The following is a 13,009-nucleotide window of genomic DNA, read 5'->3' as shown; positions in this document are numbered from 1 at the left end:
GAATGGGCACTTGGGAGTGAATGAATTGTACTGAATACCGATGAAACGAACCAAAGCCATACTAACAGTTAACGTTTTTTTTTTGTCTTTTATTGACTTGAAAGTGTTCTATCTGTGTGTATCTACCCTTCATAGGATACTAACCAACTAACCTACTAACTCATTTGTCTTTGTTACTCCTTGCTTCCTTTGCCAGACTTCAGACACAGAGGTAAGGTACACCGTGAGAATTTCTAGGTTTTAAAGGGCGTATGTCCGAGTCCCGGTTGGTACGACTTGCTAGGGCTGCATCTGTCCTTTTGGATGACCATTCCGACCAACTCCAAACCACAGATGATGGTCTGGCGAAGGTCGGGAGGCCATATGGTTGGCTGTATGTGACTGGGAGTTTACCTAGAACGTTGCCTCCACCAGCCCTTCCTACGGGGGTACGGGGATTGTACAATTCGGCAAAAATCGGGAAATTGGCCGAAGGAGTCAGTCCACGCTGAGGCTAATGTTTCCCCTACGGCCAATCAACTCCTCTGGTAGCAAAACTCCACTGGCGTAGAGACTACCTAGATAGTACCCTGCGGGTTTAAACGTGTTTCTAGGAAGAACCCGCATTGTAGACTGTCTGGAAGTCACGGGCTCATAGCTCGGTGACCAGACTACATTGTTGTCCTGTTACTTGACACGATCTCTGACAGTAACACATAGTCTATATATCAAACCATGTCAGCGCAGACAAAAAGACGCCTATGAATGGGTTGGTCACTTGCCTAGCATGTGATTTAAGCCGCTGTCACACATAGCCGACCATGGCCTCCCGTCCTTCTCTAGACCATAGTTGGGAATTAGTCGTGCGCCAACTATAACAGTCACGTGCGGTTGGAAGTTGGTCGTTGACGCCAGCCAATTATTCATTTTGGAGAATAGAAAAAAAAAACATTAAGGAAAGTCACCATTTAATGCGATCATAGGAGTAAAAGGGAGCTAGTATAAAATGGATTTTAGGCTACTCCCAACCAAGCACCGACCTCATGATCAAATCCAATCAGAGATGGCATTGGCTTCTTTTGACGTGTTTGAGGGGGTTTTATCGGGCATTCTATTCTGTGCTGTTCTCTTTATGTTAAGCACGGAGACTGGCTGTTATAAGGAGAATAATTTGCCAGGGGAGTTTTGCTACCAGAGAAGTTGGTCGGCCGTGCAGCCGGAGGGGAAATATGAACCTAAGCGTGGACTGACTCCTCCGGCCAATTTCCCAATTTTCCCCCGAATTCTACGATCCCCGCACCCTTGTAGGAAGGCCTGGTGGAGGCTATCGAAATCCAGCTTAGATACGGTTGATGTGACGCAAAGAAAGGACAACTTAGTCGGCTCAAGTACCGGAGCGAAGTGGACCCGGCCTGTCTTCATGTTAACCCTATCATGACAACGTTTGTTGACAAAACACGGCCTACCACTGTTTGTTGTTGTTGTCCGATTCGCACAATTTACCAGCTTTGTCGTCATGGTAACAGCTTGTGTCTGTATCAAGTAATGGAGAGTTACTTCCCTTCAGTAAAAGATCGGTGGGTCGATTGACAGTGTAACATATTATGGGTATTGCTACAGCGTTTTAGTTCGACAAAAATGGTTTCCCAAGGGATAAGCGCCATCTACAGGCGGGTATCTAAACTACAGCCTATCCTACTTAGTTGCAAAGAGGCTATAGTTTTAGTTGAGCAAGATGTCTTTCGAACAGTCCATTAAAAATCAACCTCTCGAATTATAATGTATTTGGTCTTAAGCTATTTTAGTCTCATAAAAAATATGTCAAATGTACAAATGATATTGCAGTAAAGTGCCAGTAAAATTTTACGTTTGCTGTCAGTCACGTAGACACATTATCTTTTCCGAAAATATCTCTGTAATCAGCTGCATTGTCTGCGGTGTGCTCTCTGATCACAATAAACCCCCTTCATTAGCTAGACTAAGTATAGTCAGGAATCCTTTCTGTGACGTCACGACGAGTTGCTGTTTTGTCCCGCCAAAGGGGTAACGAGAGAGGTCCATTCTCCAAACGTTCTATTAGGCCGCAAGCCAAAACCTGTCGTGAGTTTCGTGCGCTGTCAAACTTCAGTGCAGAACGAAATATATATCTGTACAGCTTCAATCACAGTTATATGGATGTATACAATGTCTAAACTTGTTTTGGATGAGTTCACTGTAATACATACGATGACAAAAGCCATGCGCATCCACCTCAGAACGGTTGTCGGAAAATGGACCCCACCCGTTACAGATTTCACAGAAGCTTTCACAGAAGTTTTGCGTGAATGATGGAGAAACTTTAAATATCTAATTTCAATGACACCTTTAGTTTCTTTCTTTCTTAAACTTAAATCTGATTTTCTGAAACCGTTTTCTGCTCAGTGTTGGAGCTGAGACTTGTAGATGGACGGAACCCGTTTGAAGGTCGTTTGGAGGTCAGGGACAAGGACATCATGGGGCGGCAGTGGGGGACGGTGTGCGACGATCGGTGGGGAATCAAGGACGCAGAGGTAGGTCAAAGTTCATGGACAGGTGTCCTCAACAGCTTACCTTAGATTTGAAGAAAAGACACAAGTGAAATGTAGGGGCAAACTTTACTTGACTCTAGGCTACTCTTTGACTGTCTCTGTAGACCTATCGTACATTTATCCGCTTGTGTCCTCAACATAACAGCTTATCGTAGATTTGGAAGAATGGTCAACACACGTGAAATGTAAGGGCAAGCTTTACTTCTGACTCTAGACTACTCTTTGACAGTCCCTGTAGACCGATCGTGCATTTATCCGCGCATGCCCCTGCAGGCCTACGTTTAGTCTACACTTTGACCATGACGAACCCCTTTCCGCACGTCTCCCGTAGGTCTCGTGCAGATTAATCTTGGTTTGTCCCTGTAGGCTACCGTAGATCTATTTAACTTTGACTGCCTGGACTGCAGACGTACCGTCAATTCACAACGTATTATAGCAAGGAGCTTTGTACGAGCCGACTACACTTTGGCCGTAACGTAACAAATCCTACTTCTGACATCCCCATAAACCTACCATACATTTAATGAAGTTTTATCCTTTCATTCAACACCACAAATGTAGCTCACCTCGAACAAATGCCATAGATTTATCTAGCGTTGTCCCTGCATACCTTAGTACATGTACATGTATCTACACTACAGCCTAAGTCTTCAAACTCACCGTTACGGTAGAATAATGATTGTGATAGTTTACAACTTTACTCAGTAGATTTAAACTACACCTTGACCATGACGAACCCATTTTCCCCGCTCCCACTCAAGGTCGCGTGTCGGCAGCAGGGTTTCCCGGGGGCGGCTTGTGTAAAAATTGGTACCTGACTTCGGTCCTACCTTTGCCTTCTGTCTGTACTTTGCAACTTGAGATTCTGTGCCACAATGTCCTCGTCTGCCCGAAAGCAAATATATAAAAAAATGCCACTGCTATCCCAAGACTAGCCGCTAGGGGGCCCAAACTTACTAGTATGTCACTTCTTTCGGAGTACAAGAGCTATCTGACACCCAAAAATCGGGACCATAGCATGTTCAGAAGTTTTACCTCCATGAATATTCCACGGACGTTAGTCAACTTGACTTTCCTTGACTATTACCGTCCCTACAAACTTACCGTTAGGGTAGAATTATGGTTGTGAATGTTTAAAACTTTACCGTGTAGATTTAATCTACACCTTGACCATAACGAACCCATTTCTAGGTGGCGTGTCGGCAGCTGGGTTTCCCGGGGGCGGCGTGGGCTCACGGCGGCGGGAGGTTCAGCCATGGGGCCGGGCGGATCTGGCTGAGCGAGCTGCGGTGTGACGGGTCCGAGGACAACCTGGGGGCGTGCGCGCACGGGGGGTGGGAGACTAACTTCTGTGATCACAGCCAGGACGCGGGCGTTATCTGTCACGGTAGGGTCATAAATAACATTCATGATGACGCGATTATAAACTTATCATAAGATTATAAATGTGTCTTAATTGTCACAAGAGTTTGAAGATTCGAATATAATTTCATAGAACATAGAAATTATGTAGAACATAGGATATTGGAGTTTTCTTTTTTTTTTTTTCTATCCGGTGGATCAAGGAGGCTGTCTTCTGACAATGAAAATTAAGCCATGTGATGAAAGGATACGTGGGGGGATACAAACTTAGCCACGTTTGGGATTGTGTTCTGGCCCCACTGTAAAGCAGTGTGATACACTGAGTTGGGCTACCCTGGCTAAAGAAAACAGAATAATAAAAAAAAAACTACATTAGCGGCGAGAAACAGCAATGCAGCAAGTCTGAAGCAAGGAAATCTGCATCATATATCGATTTGCAGATGTATTTTATACATATCTACTGGAGGACACGCTATGCCAAAAGCAAATATTACATTTTATGAGCAATTGCACCACATTATTGTGCTCTTTTTTTCAGTCCCCGGATATCTCGGCTGCTACCGAGACTTCCTTCTCCCCGACGACCGAGTGTTCTATCACGAGTACCTCCGAACATTCGCGATGACCATTCAGATGTGTACCGAACATTGCCGAGGACTCGGGTACAAGTACGCCGGGGCCCAGCGAGGGACGGAGTGTTTCTGCGGTCAGGACGAGCATTTCACTCGGCTGGGGAACAGACGGAAGGACCGAGAGTGCCAGGACCAGTGTGCCGGGGACCCGGACCAAGTGTGTGGCAGTGGCTACCTGGAAAATAGCAACAGACTCACAATATACGACGGTAAGGGGCGCTTATAAAAATAATATAGTAGAATCCGCTTAAATGCACACCCCAGCGTATTTCGTGCAATTAAATATTATCCGCAATGCGCAATAATGCGAAGTTATCCAGCTGGACTGCACCGGTACGGGGTTTTGGGATTCCTTGCAGTTAACAGAAGTGTGCGGTAATCCGTTGTGCATTTAACTGGCTTTTACTGTCTTAGGTCACATATTTTCAGCCGACGCACAACAGGACTGTTTGCGGGAAATTTTAAGTATATGGCAAGAGATATTCACACAATTGTGGCCATGACTATTCTTTTAATGTGTTTTGTGGTCTTTTGATTATAATATCCATTCCCGCAAACGCCGGCTAGAAAATGTTGCCCCAACTTGCAACAATCTGTTATGCAAAATGTACGCATGATCTTTACACAAATACGTACCTTTGATTAACATAGCATTTGATTAACATAGCATTTACATACTCCAGCTACTATGGGGGCGTGTGGCGGGAACTTGACAGATACAGACGGCTTCATCTACTCACCTGGTTTCCCTGGCAACTACACCAAACACGTGACGTGCACGTGGACAATCACAGTGCCCGAATATCACGTGATCGATCTAGAGTTCACCATGCTCCAACTGTCGGATGGTGACGTCATCGCGATGGAGGATCCAGCCGCTGGATTCAGGACTACCTTCACGGGTGACGTCATACCGGAAGTCGGAATCACCTGTGCCGAAACGTTACACATCTCCTTCCGGTCTGCGTCAAGTAAGACAGGGCGTGGATTCGTTATGACATATCAAGGTCAGTTGAAGGTCATGCATTGTTCAGTGCACTTTTGTAGGAACCGTTGAACAGTTACAAATATTTATCACACTAGTACTGTGTATAACGAGTCTGAATGTTGAGCTACTAGAAATTATTTGAAATGTTTATCACACACAGTAACACTGTGTACAACGAGGCTGTTTAATGTTGAGCTGCTATACATACTTATATATCACACACAGCTCATAACCGAACCACTGTGTAAAACGAATCGGCTGAATGTTGAGCTGTTATACATAATTATCACACATGTTAAATGTTGAGCTGTTATACACATTTATACCACACGCAGCTCTTAACCGGACCACTGTGTATAACGAGTCGCCGAATGATAAACTGTTATACATACTTATATATCACACACAGCTCTTAACCGGACCACTGTGTATAACGAGTCAGCTGAGTGGCGGGAAGCGTGCTGGCCACCGAAAGACGATCTTCTCATAGAACCGCACACCCACCAAGACTTCAGTATGTTATTGCTTTATTCCCCCAATAGTTTTCTATTAACCTCAAGCTGAATATTGGGAAAATTTCGTGGTTGAAGTGACTGGCTCTACCAACCAGTAGATTTTAAAGAAAGACCGACGACGATTTGTTTTCTAGATCACAAATGCTACTAAACAACTTTCATCTGGCAATCGTTTTGACAATTGCTGAGGGCCTAAGTCCTCCTGTTTCTTCCCGCAAGGTGTCGCTGTGGTAAGGATGCTATCACAAGAACCTGTCTGATGAAGCTTTGATCCAACCATGACTGTCCATCACAATTAGCATTTCAAGTAAACTAATGATAGCACGATAATCAGCAGTTTGACCAATGAGTGAGTGGCTGATTTTTAAAATTTATTTTGCAGATACCAACTGGGTGCTGATCATAGGGATAGCAGTCGGCGCAGGCGTAGTAGTGCTCGTGCTTTGTACAATAATGTTGGCTGTCGTTCTCACCAAAAGGTGCGTCAATGTTTTTATTTACTGTTTTATTGTTTTTCTGTTAGTGTCACATCCACTAATCTGATTGTGCAAACCTGAAAGAGTGAGAACTGTAGATTTGGGGATTCATGCATGCACTGTTCACGCGACCGCCACGTGACAACTTCCAAGTTTAATCATCAAACATGGCGGGTTCGTCACGTGAGTGCAAATGTCCTCCTGAAAGCCTTCGACAGACGCCCACAGCGTTAGTATTTTGGTTATATTTAATCTTACTTGCCTTTACTTTACTACACAGATATGTGCAAAAATCATGTACTTCAACAATGGATGAAACGTTTACGTATGATTAATGATGTCGTCCCAAAATTACAATGCAATGAAAAAAATGTACATTTTTCTACACAATTTGTTAAGGAGAGAGAAATGATTAAAATATAACGTAACCTCTCAAGACCTTAGTTACAAAACTCAATTCATTTTGCCCATGTTGGGCATGGTCATGCAGTAAAGGTTATTGTCATTGGGCAATATCATTGTCATTATTTTTTTTATTACAAATAGAAAACAACAGAACAACAGACAACAGGTGGTCGAGATGCCAGACGTCGTCTTTGAGAACAAGAACACCACCTTGGGCTTAGAAGCGCGCACGCGCACTCGTCCCTTCGCGCACTCGTCAGAAAACGTCTACGAGATCCCGACACCCTCCCCCAACGCGTTTTACGAGTCGCCGAGCAGCGACGACGGTTCAGGAACGCCGCCTGGCGGAAATGAGTACGAGAGCAGTCTACATTTCCTGCAGGGCCTGAGGGAAAGCTGGCCGCCACCGCCGCCTGCTCACGACCTGCCCTGATGACGTAACCTTAATTAGCGTCGATCGTCAGACTTTTATTGAATTTTTGAAATGCGTAGAAAGAGAATCACTGTGATATTATACAGGGCTCCCTTGAAAATCAGTCTGCTGACTGAAGGGACCACCCCATAAGATCAATATATAAAAAATAAAAAAAACTAGAGTTCGGCGACCTCATACCTCCATGAAATTTTAGAGCTTTCGTAAATTTCATGCAATTGACTAACAAATTAACATAATTTATGCATGGTGTTGTTCATCATTGACTAACGTAGACATGTCACAATTATAAAATTCCCATTATTAATCATAAAGTGGTTTTGCAATTTTTACATAAATCATGCAAATAAGTTCCTTATTACCATATTTGGTATCTGCTTATATTCCACCTATCATAATTAACATGTGTTACATGTATTGAGGTCCAGTTATTGAAAACAATGGAACTATACAATTTCCTCATTAATAATGCAAATTAAGTCCTCATTTGCATAACATGTATATCATTATGAACATCTTTGCCTAAGCTACCTGCATGCCTAAAATGCAGGCAATCCGTCGTTCCTTTCTGCAGTTATCCTCTTTGGAGTGTCTTGACAAAAACACCCCTGCAATTCCACAATTGAATGTTAGGGGGCTGAAACTTGCCCCACTTGTTTATGGCACTAACAGCTATCTACCACCTAAATGTCAAGACCATAGCATGTCTGGAACAAGAGATACATTGAAAAAACTGCTATGATAGAATATTCTCATTAATTATGCAAATGTGCTCCTATTTTGTATAATTAGTATCTTATCATGTACAACATTGTCTAAGGTACCTACATACCAAAAATGATGAAAATCCGTTGTTCCCTTCTTGAGTTATCGTCTTCAGAAGTTTTTGACAAAAATGCCCCTGGCTATCCCAAAACTAGACGCTAGGGGGCCCAAACTTAGGTCATTTCTTCCTGAGCACAAGAGCTATCTAACACTTAAAAATCGTGACCATAGCATGTTCAGAACACCAAGATAGCAAAACCGGAAGTTGCGCTGCAGTACCAAGGGGAGCCGCTAGGGGGCCCAAAATCTAATCATTTCCAGCTTTCATCACACACTACCAACACACCAAGTATGAAACCAATCCACCCAGCTATTCTTGAGTTATCTTGTTTACATACACACACACAAACACACAGACAGACAGACAGACACACAAACGCAGGGTAAAATATAACCTCCATGACATTTCATGGAGGTAATCATAGTACAAAGATAACGCAAAAATGTTGATGGGCTATTGTTCCAAAGATAAATAAGGTTATGTAGCTACTTTGTAACATCTTAAATCATTCAATACAGCACGAATATTTTATTCTCGCTGTCTTCTTCAACTCACGAGACAATCGGCACGTGATAGCTGCGATGTGACGCGAGATTTGCAAAAAGGCAGGTTTCTTATGTTGTTCTTAAAATTGATCTTAGGGTTTCATATCAATCACATGAATGTTAAGAAAAAGAAGTAAAAAAGAAAAAGGAGGGGCCTCAATAAGGCTATGCGTCTAGCTTTTACCTTATGAAGAATGTTGTTCTTTGTACGTTGTATATTTTAGTGGCACTGTTAAAATAAGTTGTCAACTTGAGTGTAGTGCCACATTTGTCATTGTTTGTCCAAAACGTAAAATTAATAAATTTTAGTTGATTTTCATATGGGGCCAAACGAGACTTTTAGAACTAGAGATGTTTGTTGTAGTATATTAGTGATACACTGTATATATCAAAGTGGATATTATAGTGTAAATGGGAATATGATCTTTCGTTTCGAGTCATAACTTTTGTAGCTTATAAAATAAAGCAGTAAACTTAGCATTCACGGTAATTCCACTACAAATGCTTAATTTGATTTTTTTATGTAATACCATTGTTACAGTAGCAGTTGACCCATAATGATTGATCAATATATGAAATACATAAGGCAAACAGTTTGTTTTCACAGATCATACTTTATATTTCATATAAGCTTCAGATGCTTATGCAGCCTTTGTTATGTAATTACGTCATGGTGAAATTGTTCATATTTTGTTTGTGCACATATAAAATTTTAAGGGCAAATTGCTGTAAATGTTTGCTTGTCTACCACGACTATTTTTCTATTATAATCGTTCTTGTGTATGTAGTTAAATGTGTATGTAAAACAAGAACCAAAGTGCGTAATTACCATCTAGATACTAGCATTACCCCAAGGGGAATAAGACAAATATTTGTTTACTTATGCTGTAACCTGGTGATCATTTTCAACGGGCCGGCATAGGGGTGTTTTTACAGGCCCCTGCTCTACTAAGCATGGGTATATTTCTGTAATTGAAACAAACACACTAAAAATCCCCAATGCACCAATGAACAGGCGGGCGAAATATCTTAGTACCCTAGAGACAACAGAGCTCCAGATTGTATGATTATCAGTGGCTAAGTATACCTTATTGGTCTAAAACGTAAAAAGTAAAAGAGAGATCAAGCTTTTTAGTGTACGTTCTATAACGTTATGTTTGTTTCAGGCAGAATTTATTTCTAGCGTTTTGCATAGATTAACCTGTAAATATTTGTATCATATTCACAGCAATTCTATAGAATGTTGAAATAAATCAAGATGAAAAAAATACGTCTCTTGGCTCCAATTGTTTGGACCAAAATCAGTGGTGGTGAATGAATGAATGAAAATATTATTAGTTAGGATCTAATTTTAAGAATACGTGTGGAAAGTTTACAAAGAAGATTGTAGTACTATACAACCATGTTTCATATGCAACTGAGAAAGAGAAGAACTAGTTTGCATAGTAATTAAGTCTAATTTCATAGACGGTAATTATGCGAATTTCCTACTTGCAGCATCAGGGCTTTTGATAAAACTTGACCACCATTAAACATGAATTATGCAAATTATGGCTCCATGACATAATTAATGAGTGAATGCTACAATAGGCTTCGTTGCTTTGATGAGACTGTCATACTTCTAATGACTTGTGTTATTCTCATGGAAGCTAACATAGTTAATATAACATGCAAATAAGGACATTATCTGCATCATCATGTGAACAAGGACATTATAATTCATGTTAATCGATGTAGCCATCTTTCCAGGTAAACATTTGCCTTCTAAGAAACCCATCGATATAGCAAGATAAATGCACCTGGCGTGACAAAAACAAGTGTTAAAATAAGTTTTTATAACTTGCCGCGCCCCATTGTTTTTGTCATGTGTTATTGAATAAAAACACGCAGGTGGACTTTGTCCCCTGCTTGTCGCGTGACCGTCATGAGTGCGCTGACGTCAACAAAAGTCAATGGTTATCTGACTGTGTAGCTACGTAGCCAGGTAAGAAGTTTGGTTATCTAAGTAGCCAGGTAACAGGTTGGGGCAGCGGAAGGGGAGGGGCGTACTAGACTTCGCAGTTAAGGCTTCGCCTTAAAACTCCGGTCAAGGAGACGCCGTTTCCTTGAAGACACAGCGCATAGGTGGCACTCGAGAAGGTAGGACAACCGTGTTGGTTTAGATCCAGATGCATTCTGAAGATAACGTAGTATAAAATAGTCCAAATTTGGGACAGGATACGTAAACCAAAAAATTATGGCAGCAAGTGCCAGGCCAAGGCAGCCCCTGTTTACAATGCTCTTTCTTATGCTTCTTTTGGTGATACATACATGTAGACTTATCCATGACTCATCAATTTTTATGCAATTCTATTACACGACTGGATATTTTTTTCTGACCTGTGTTTGTTCAAGTCATAAAGCTAGCAAGGGGATCATTCAAGATTATTCCTTTTACAGCCGTTATCCTAGGAGAATTCCGCCATGTTGAGGGTCTGTGAGAAACTCCGTGAGGCGGACGCGAAGGGCAGGAGGTACGGGCTAGCCCGTGCGGAGACAGGCTACCTCCGTGCCCTGGTGGACGCCATGGCTGACATGGACAGGCTGGCGGAAGTGGAGCTGCTCAAAAGTCTGGGCGACGTGAACTTGGAGAAGGGAAGACTCTGGAAAAATGCAGGGAAGTTTAACATGGCCTTGGCACTTTACGTGGCTGCTATGGTCCGATGTGGCCATCGGGATCAGGAAGAAGGTATAGAACACAGGTACAAATACGCGGAGAGACTTTTACAAGGAATGACGTCAAATGGGTCACAGGGTAAGGAACAACAATCTGAAGACAAGGAGACGACTACAGCTGTAAAAGTGGCTGGAAAGTTTATAGAACTGGACAAGAAAAGAGCTGTCGGTTATAAAACAGAACCTATGCTGGTTGGATACGCACAGTTGATGGTAGAAGGAATAGTAAACAACAACAACATGTTAGAAACAGAAGCAATCAAAAGTCTCGGTGACGTGTACCTGAAAAGAGGAACAGAAACTGGAGACACTAGAGACTTGACCAAAGCTACTGCTCTGTACAACACGGCACTGGCGCGGTGTAACAACTTTCAGGGAACAGTTGTCATTGTCCATCGCTTACTGTACACCGCAAAAATCAGGCAAGATATCGCCGCAACAAAGACGAGTGTGAGTGATCTTTTATATCAATTTTGCATAAGGAAAAGAGAATCTTGAAATACGATTATTGCTATAACTCAAGGACGATTTCCAATGAAAGGATGATATCAATTTCTTCATTTATGTACCTAATTGCTATTTCCTACTTCGGTTAGAAAAATTATGGGCGGGGTTCATGTATGTTTTCAGGGACACAATACCTAAGGAATTTCTCAATCTTCGTCTACGTACACGTCACTATTTTTGTCTGTGTGCGTAGACGAAGATCTTGTTCAAAGAGCAAAATATGCTTTGAATAGAGTCCATAAGCGGACATTTTTGAGTCGGTCTTCCATGAGTCATATCAGGTCATTTACCTTTGACCACTCGCCAAAGTTTAATTGTGCGTTACATAATACAACTAGTACTGCCCACCTGTTAATCATTATCATATAGCCAGATGGAGTTGGCCAATCAGAGGCCCCCATTTCCCATGGGTTATCAGGCAGTAACCTCAAAAGTGGTCGGTTATTCTAATAAGTTAATAACCGACCACTTTTTGGACCGCACCATTACACAGGGGACAGTCATGAATTTTTTTTGTACTGTTGTTTGTGTGTAAACCATGCATAACTGTCAAAAATATTATGATTGATTGGTTATGTTAATTAGGGCTCCACATGGGGAATATAGGGATACTTGAAAAGGAATTATGCTGATTTTACACATTTTCATTATGGCTTTCTAACGTGATTAAGCCGGTACCTTCCTAAATCACTTCATATATACGTACTTTGTCGTGCCCAAGTGAAAAGGCTCTGCATGGGGGGTACCAGGACTCCACTTAATACATGTAGTTTGTATTGCAAATAAGCCACATGTTGATGCTGATATGCTATCTCACAAAACAGATGATTAGTTAAAATTATTACTTAAATGATGATGATGAAATAGTTTAATGTTTGTATTATATATAGACACTATTGTACAATATATATATATTGCAAATGTATTTTTATGTAATGTATTAAAGTGTTTATTTGTTATAAATGAATTTGTGTGAAATAACTGTCAGTTGGATAGGCTATATGATAATAACGTTAATGCCCCGCCTTATCCTCGGTGTATATGGTGAGATAATCCCTG

General features: G+C 41.6%; 2 protein-coding genes across 2 annotated transcripts in view; both read left to right on the top strand.

The window, feature by feature from the left end:
* The window catches only part of LOC118404908 (soluble scavenger receptor cysteine-rich domain-containing protein SSC5D-like), a 14,372-nt gene extending 9,606 nt beyond the window's left edge, over positions 1-4,766 (top strand). The window contains exons 2-4 of the mRNA XM_035804290.1: positions 2,401-2,528; positions 3,738-3,933; positions 4,447-4,766. Of these exons, the coding sequence (XP_035660183.1) occupies positions 2,401-2,528; positions 3,738-3,933; positions 4,447-4,766 (644 nt within the window). The remainder of the gene's footprint in view (positions 1-2,400; positions 2,529-3,737; positions 3,934-4,446) is intronic.
* A 453-nt stretch (positions 4,767-5,219) lies between these two features.
* On the top strand, positions 5,220-7,508 carry LOC118404672 (cubilin-like). Its single transcript, XM_035803912.1, has 4 exons — positions 5,220-5,547; positions 5,938-6,042; positions 6,426-6,522; positions 7,066-7,508. Exons 1-4 carry the CDS (start codon positions 5,229-5,231, stop codon positions 7,355-7,357), a joined length of 813 nt encoding a protein of 270 aa, XP_035659805.1. The 5' UTR covers positions 5,220-5,228; the 3' UTR covers positions 7,358-7,508.
* Positions 7,509-13,009: the final 5,501 nt, after the last annotated feature.

The sequence above is a fragment of the Branchiostoma floridae genome, chromosome 17, assembly GCF_000003815.2.
Source record: "Branchiostoma floridae strain S238N-H82 chromosome 17, Bfl_VNyyK, whole genome shotgun sequence".
Classification (NCBI taxonomy): domain Eukaryota; kingdom Metazoa; phylum Chordata; class Leptocardii; order Amphioxiformes; family Branchiostomatidae; genus Branchiostoma; species Branchiostoma floridae.
The sequence above is the reverse complement of the archived record's forward strand: the minus strand, read 5'-3'. Positions and strand labels throughout refer to the sequence as shown.

Excerpts from the sequence above, each read along its gene's own strand:
- LOC118404672 (XM_035803912.1), top strand. The coding sequence starts at position 5,229 with ATGGGGGCGTGTGGCGGGAACTTGACAGATACAGACGGCTTCATCTAC. Across the intron at positions 5,548-5,937 it reads ATTCGTTATGACATATCAAG|CTCTTAACCGGACCACTGTG; the intron begins GTCAGTTGAAGG and ends TATCACACACAG. Across the intron at positions 6,523-7,065 it reads GCTGTCGTTCTCACCAAAAG|AAAACAACAGAACAACAGAC; the intron begins GTGCGTCAATGT and ends TATTACAAATAG.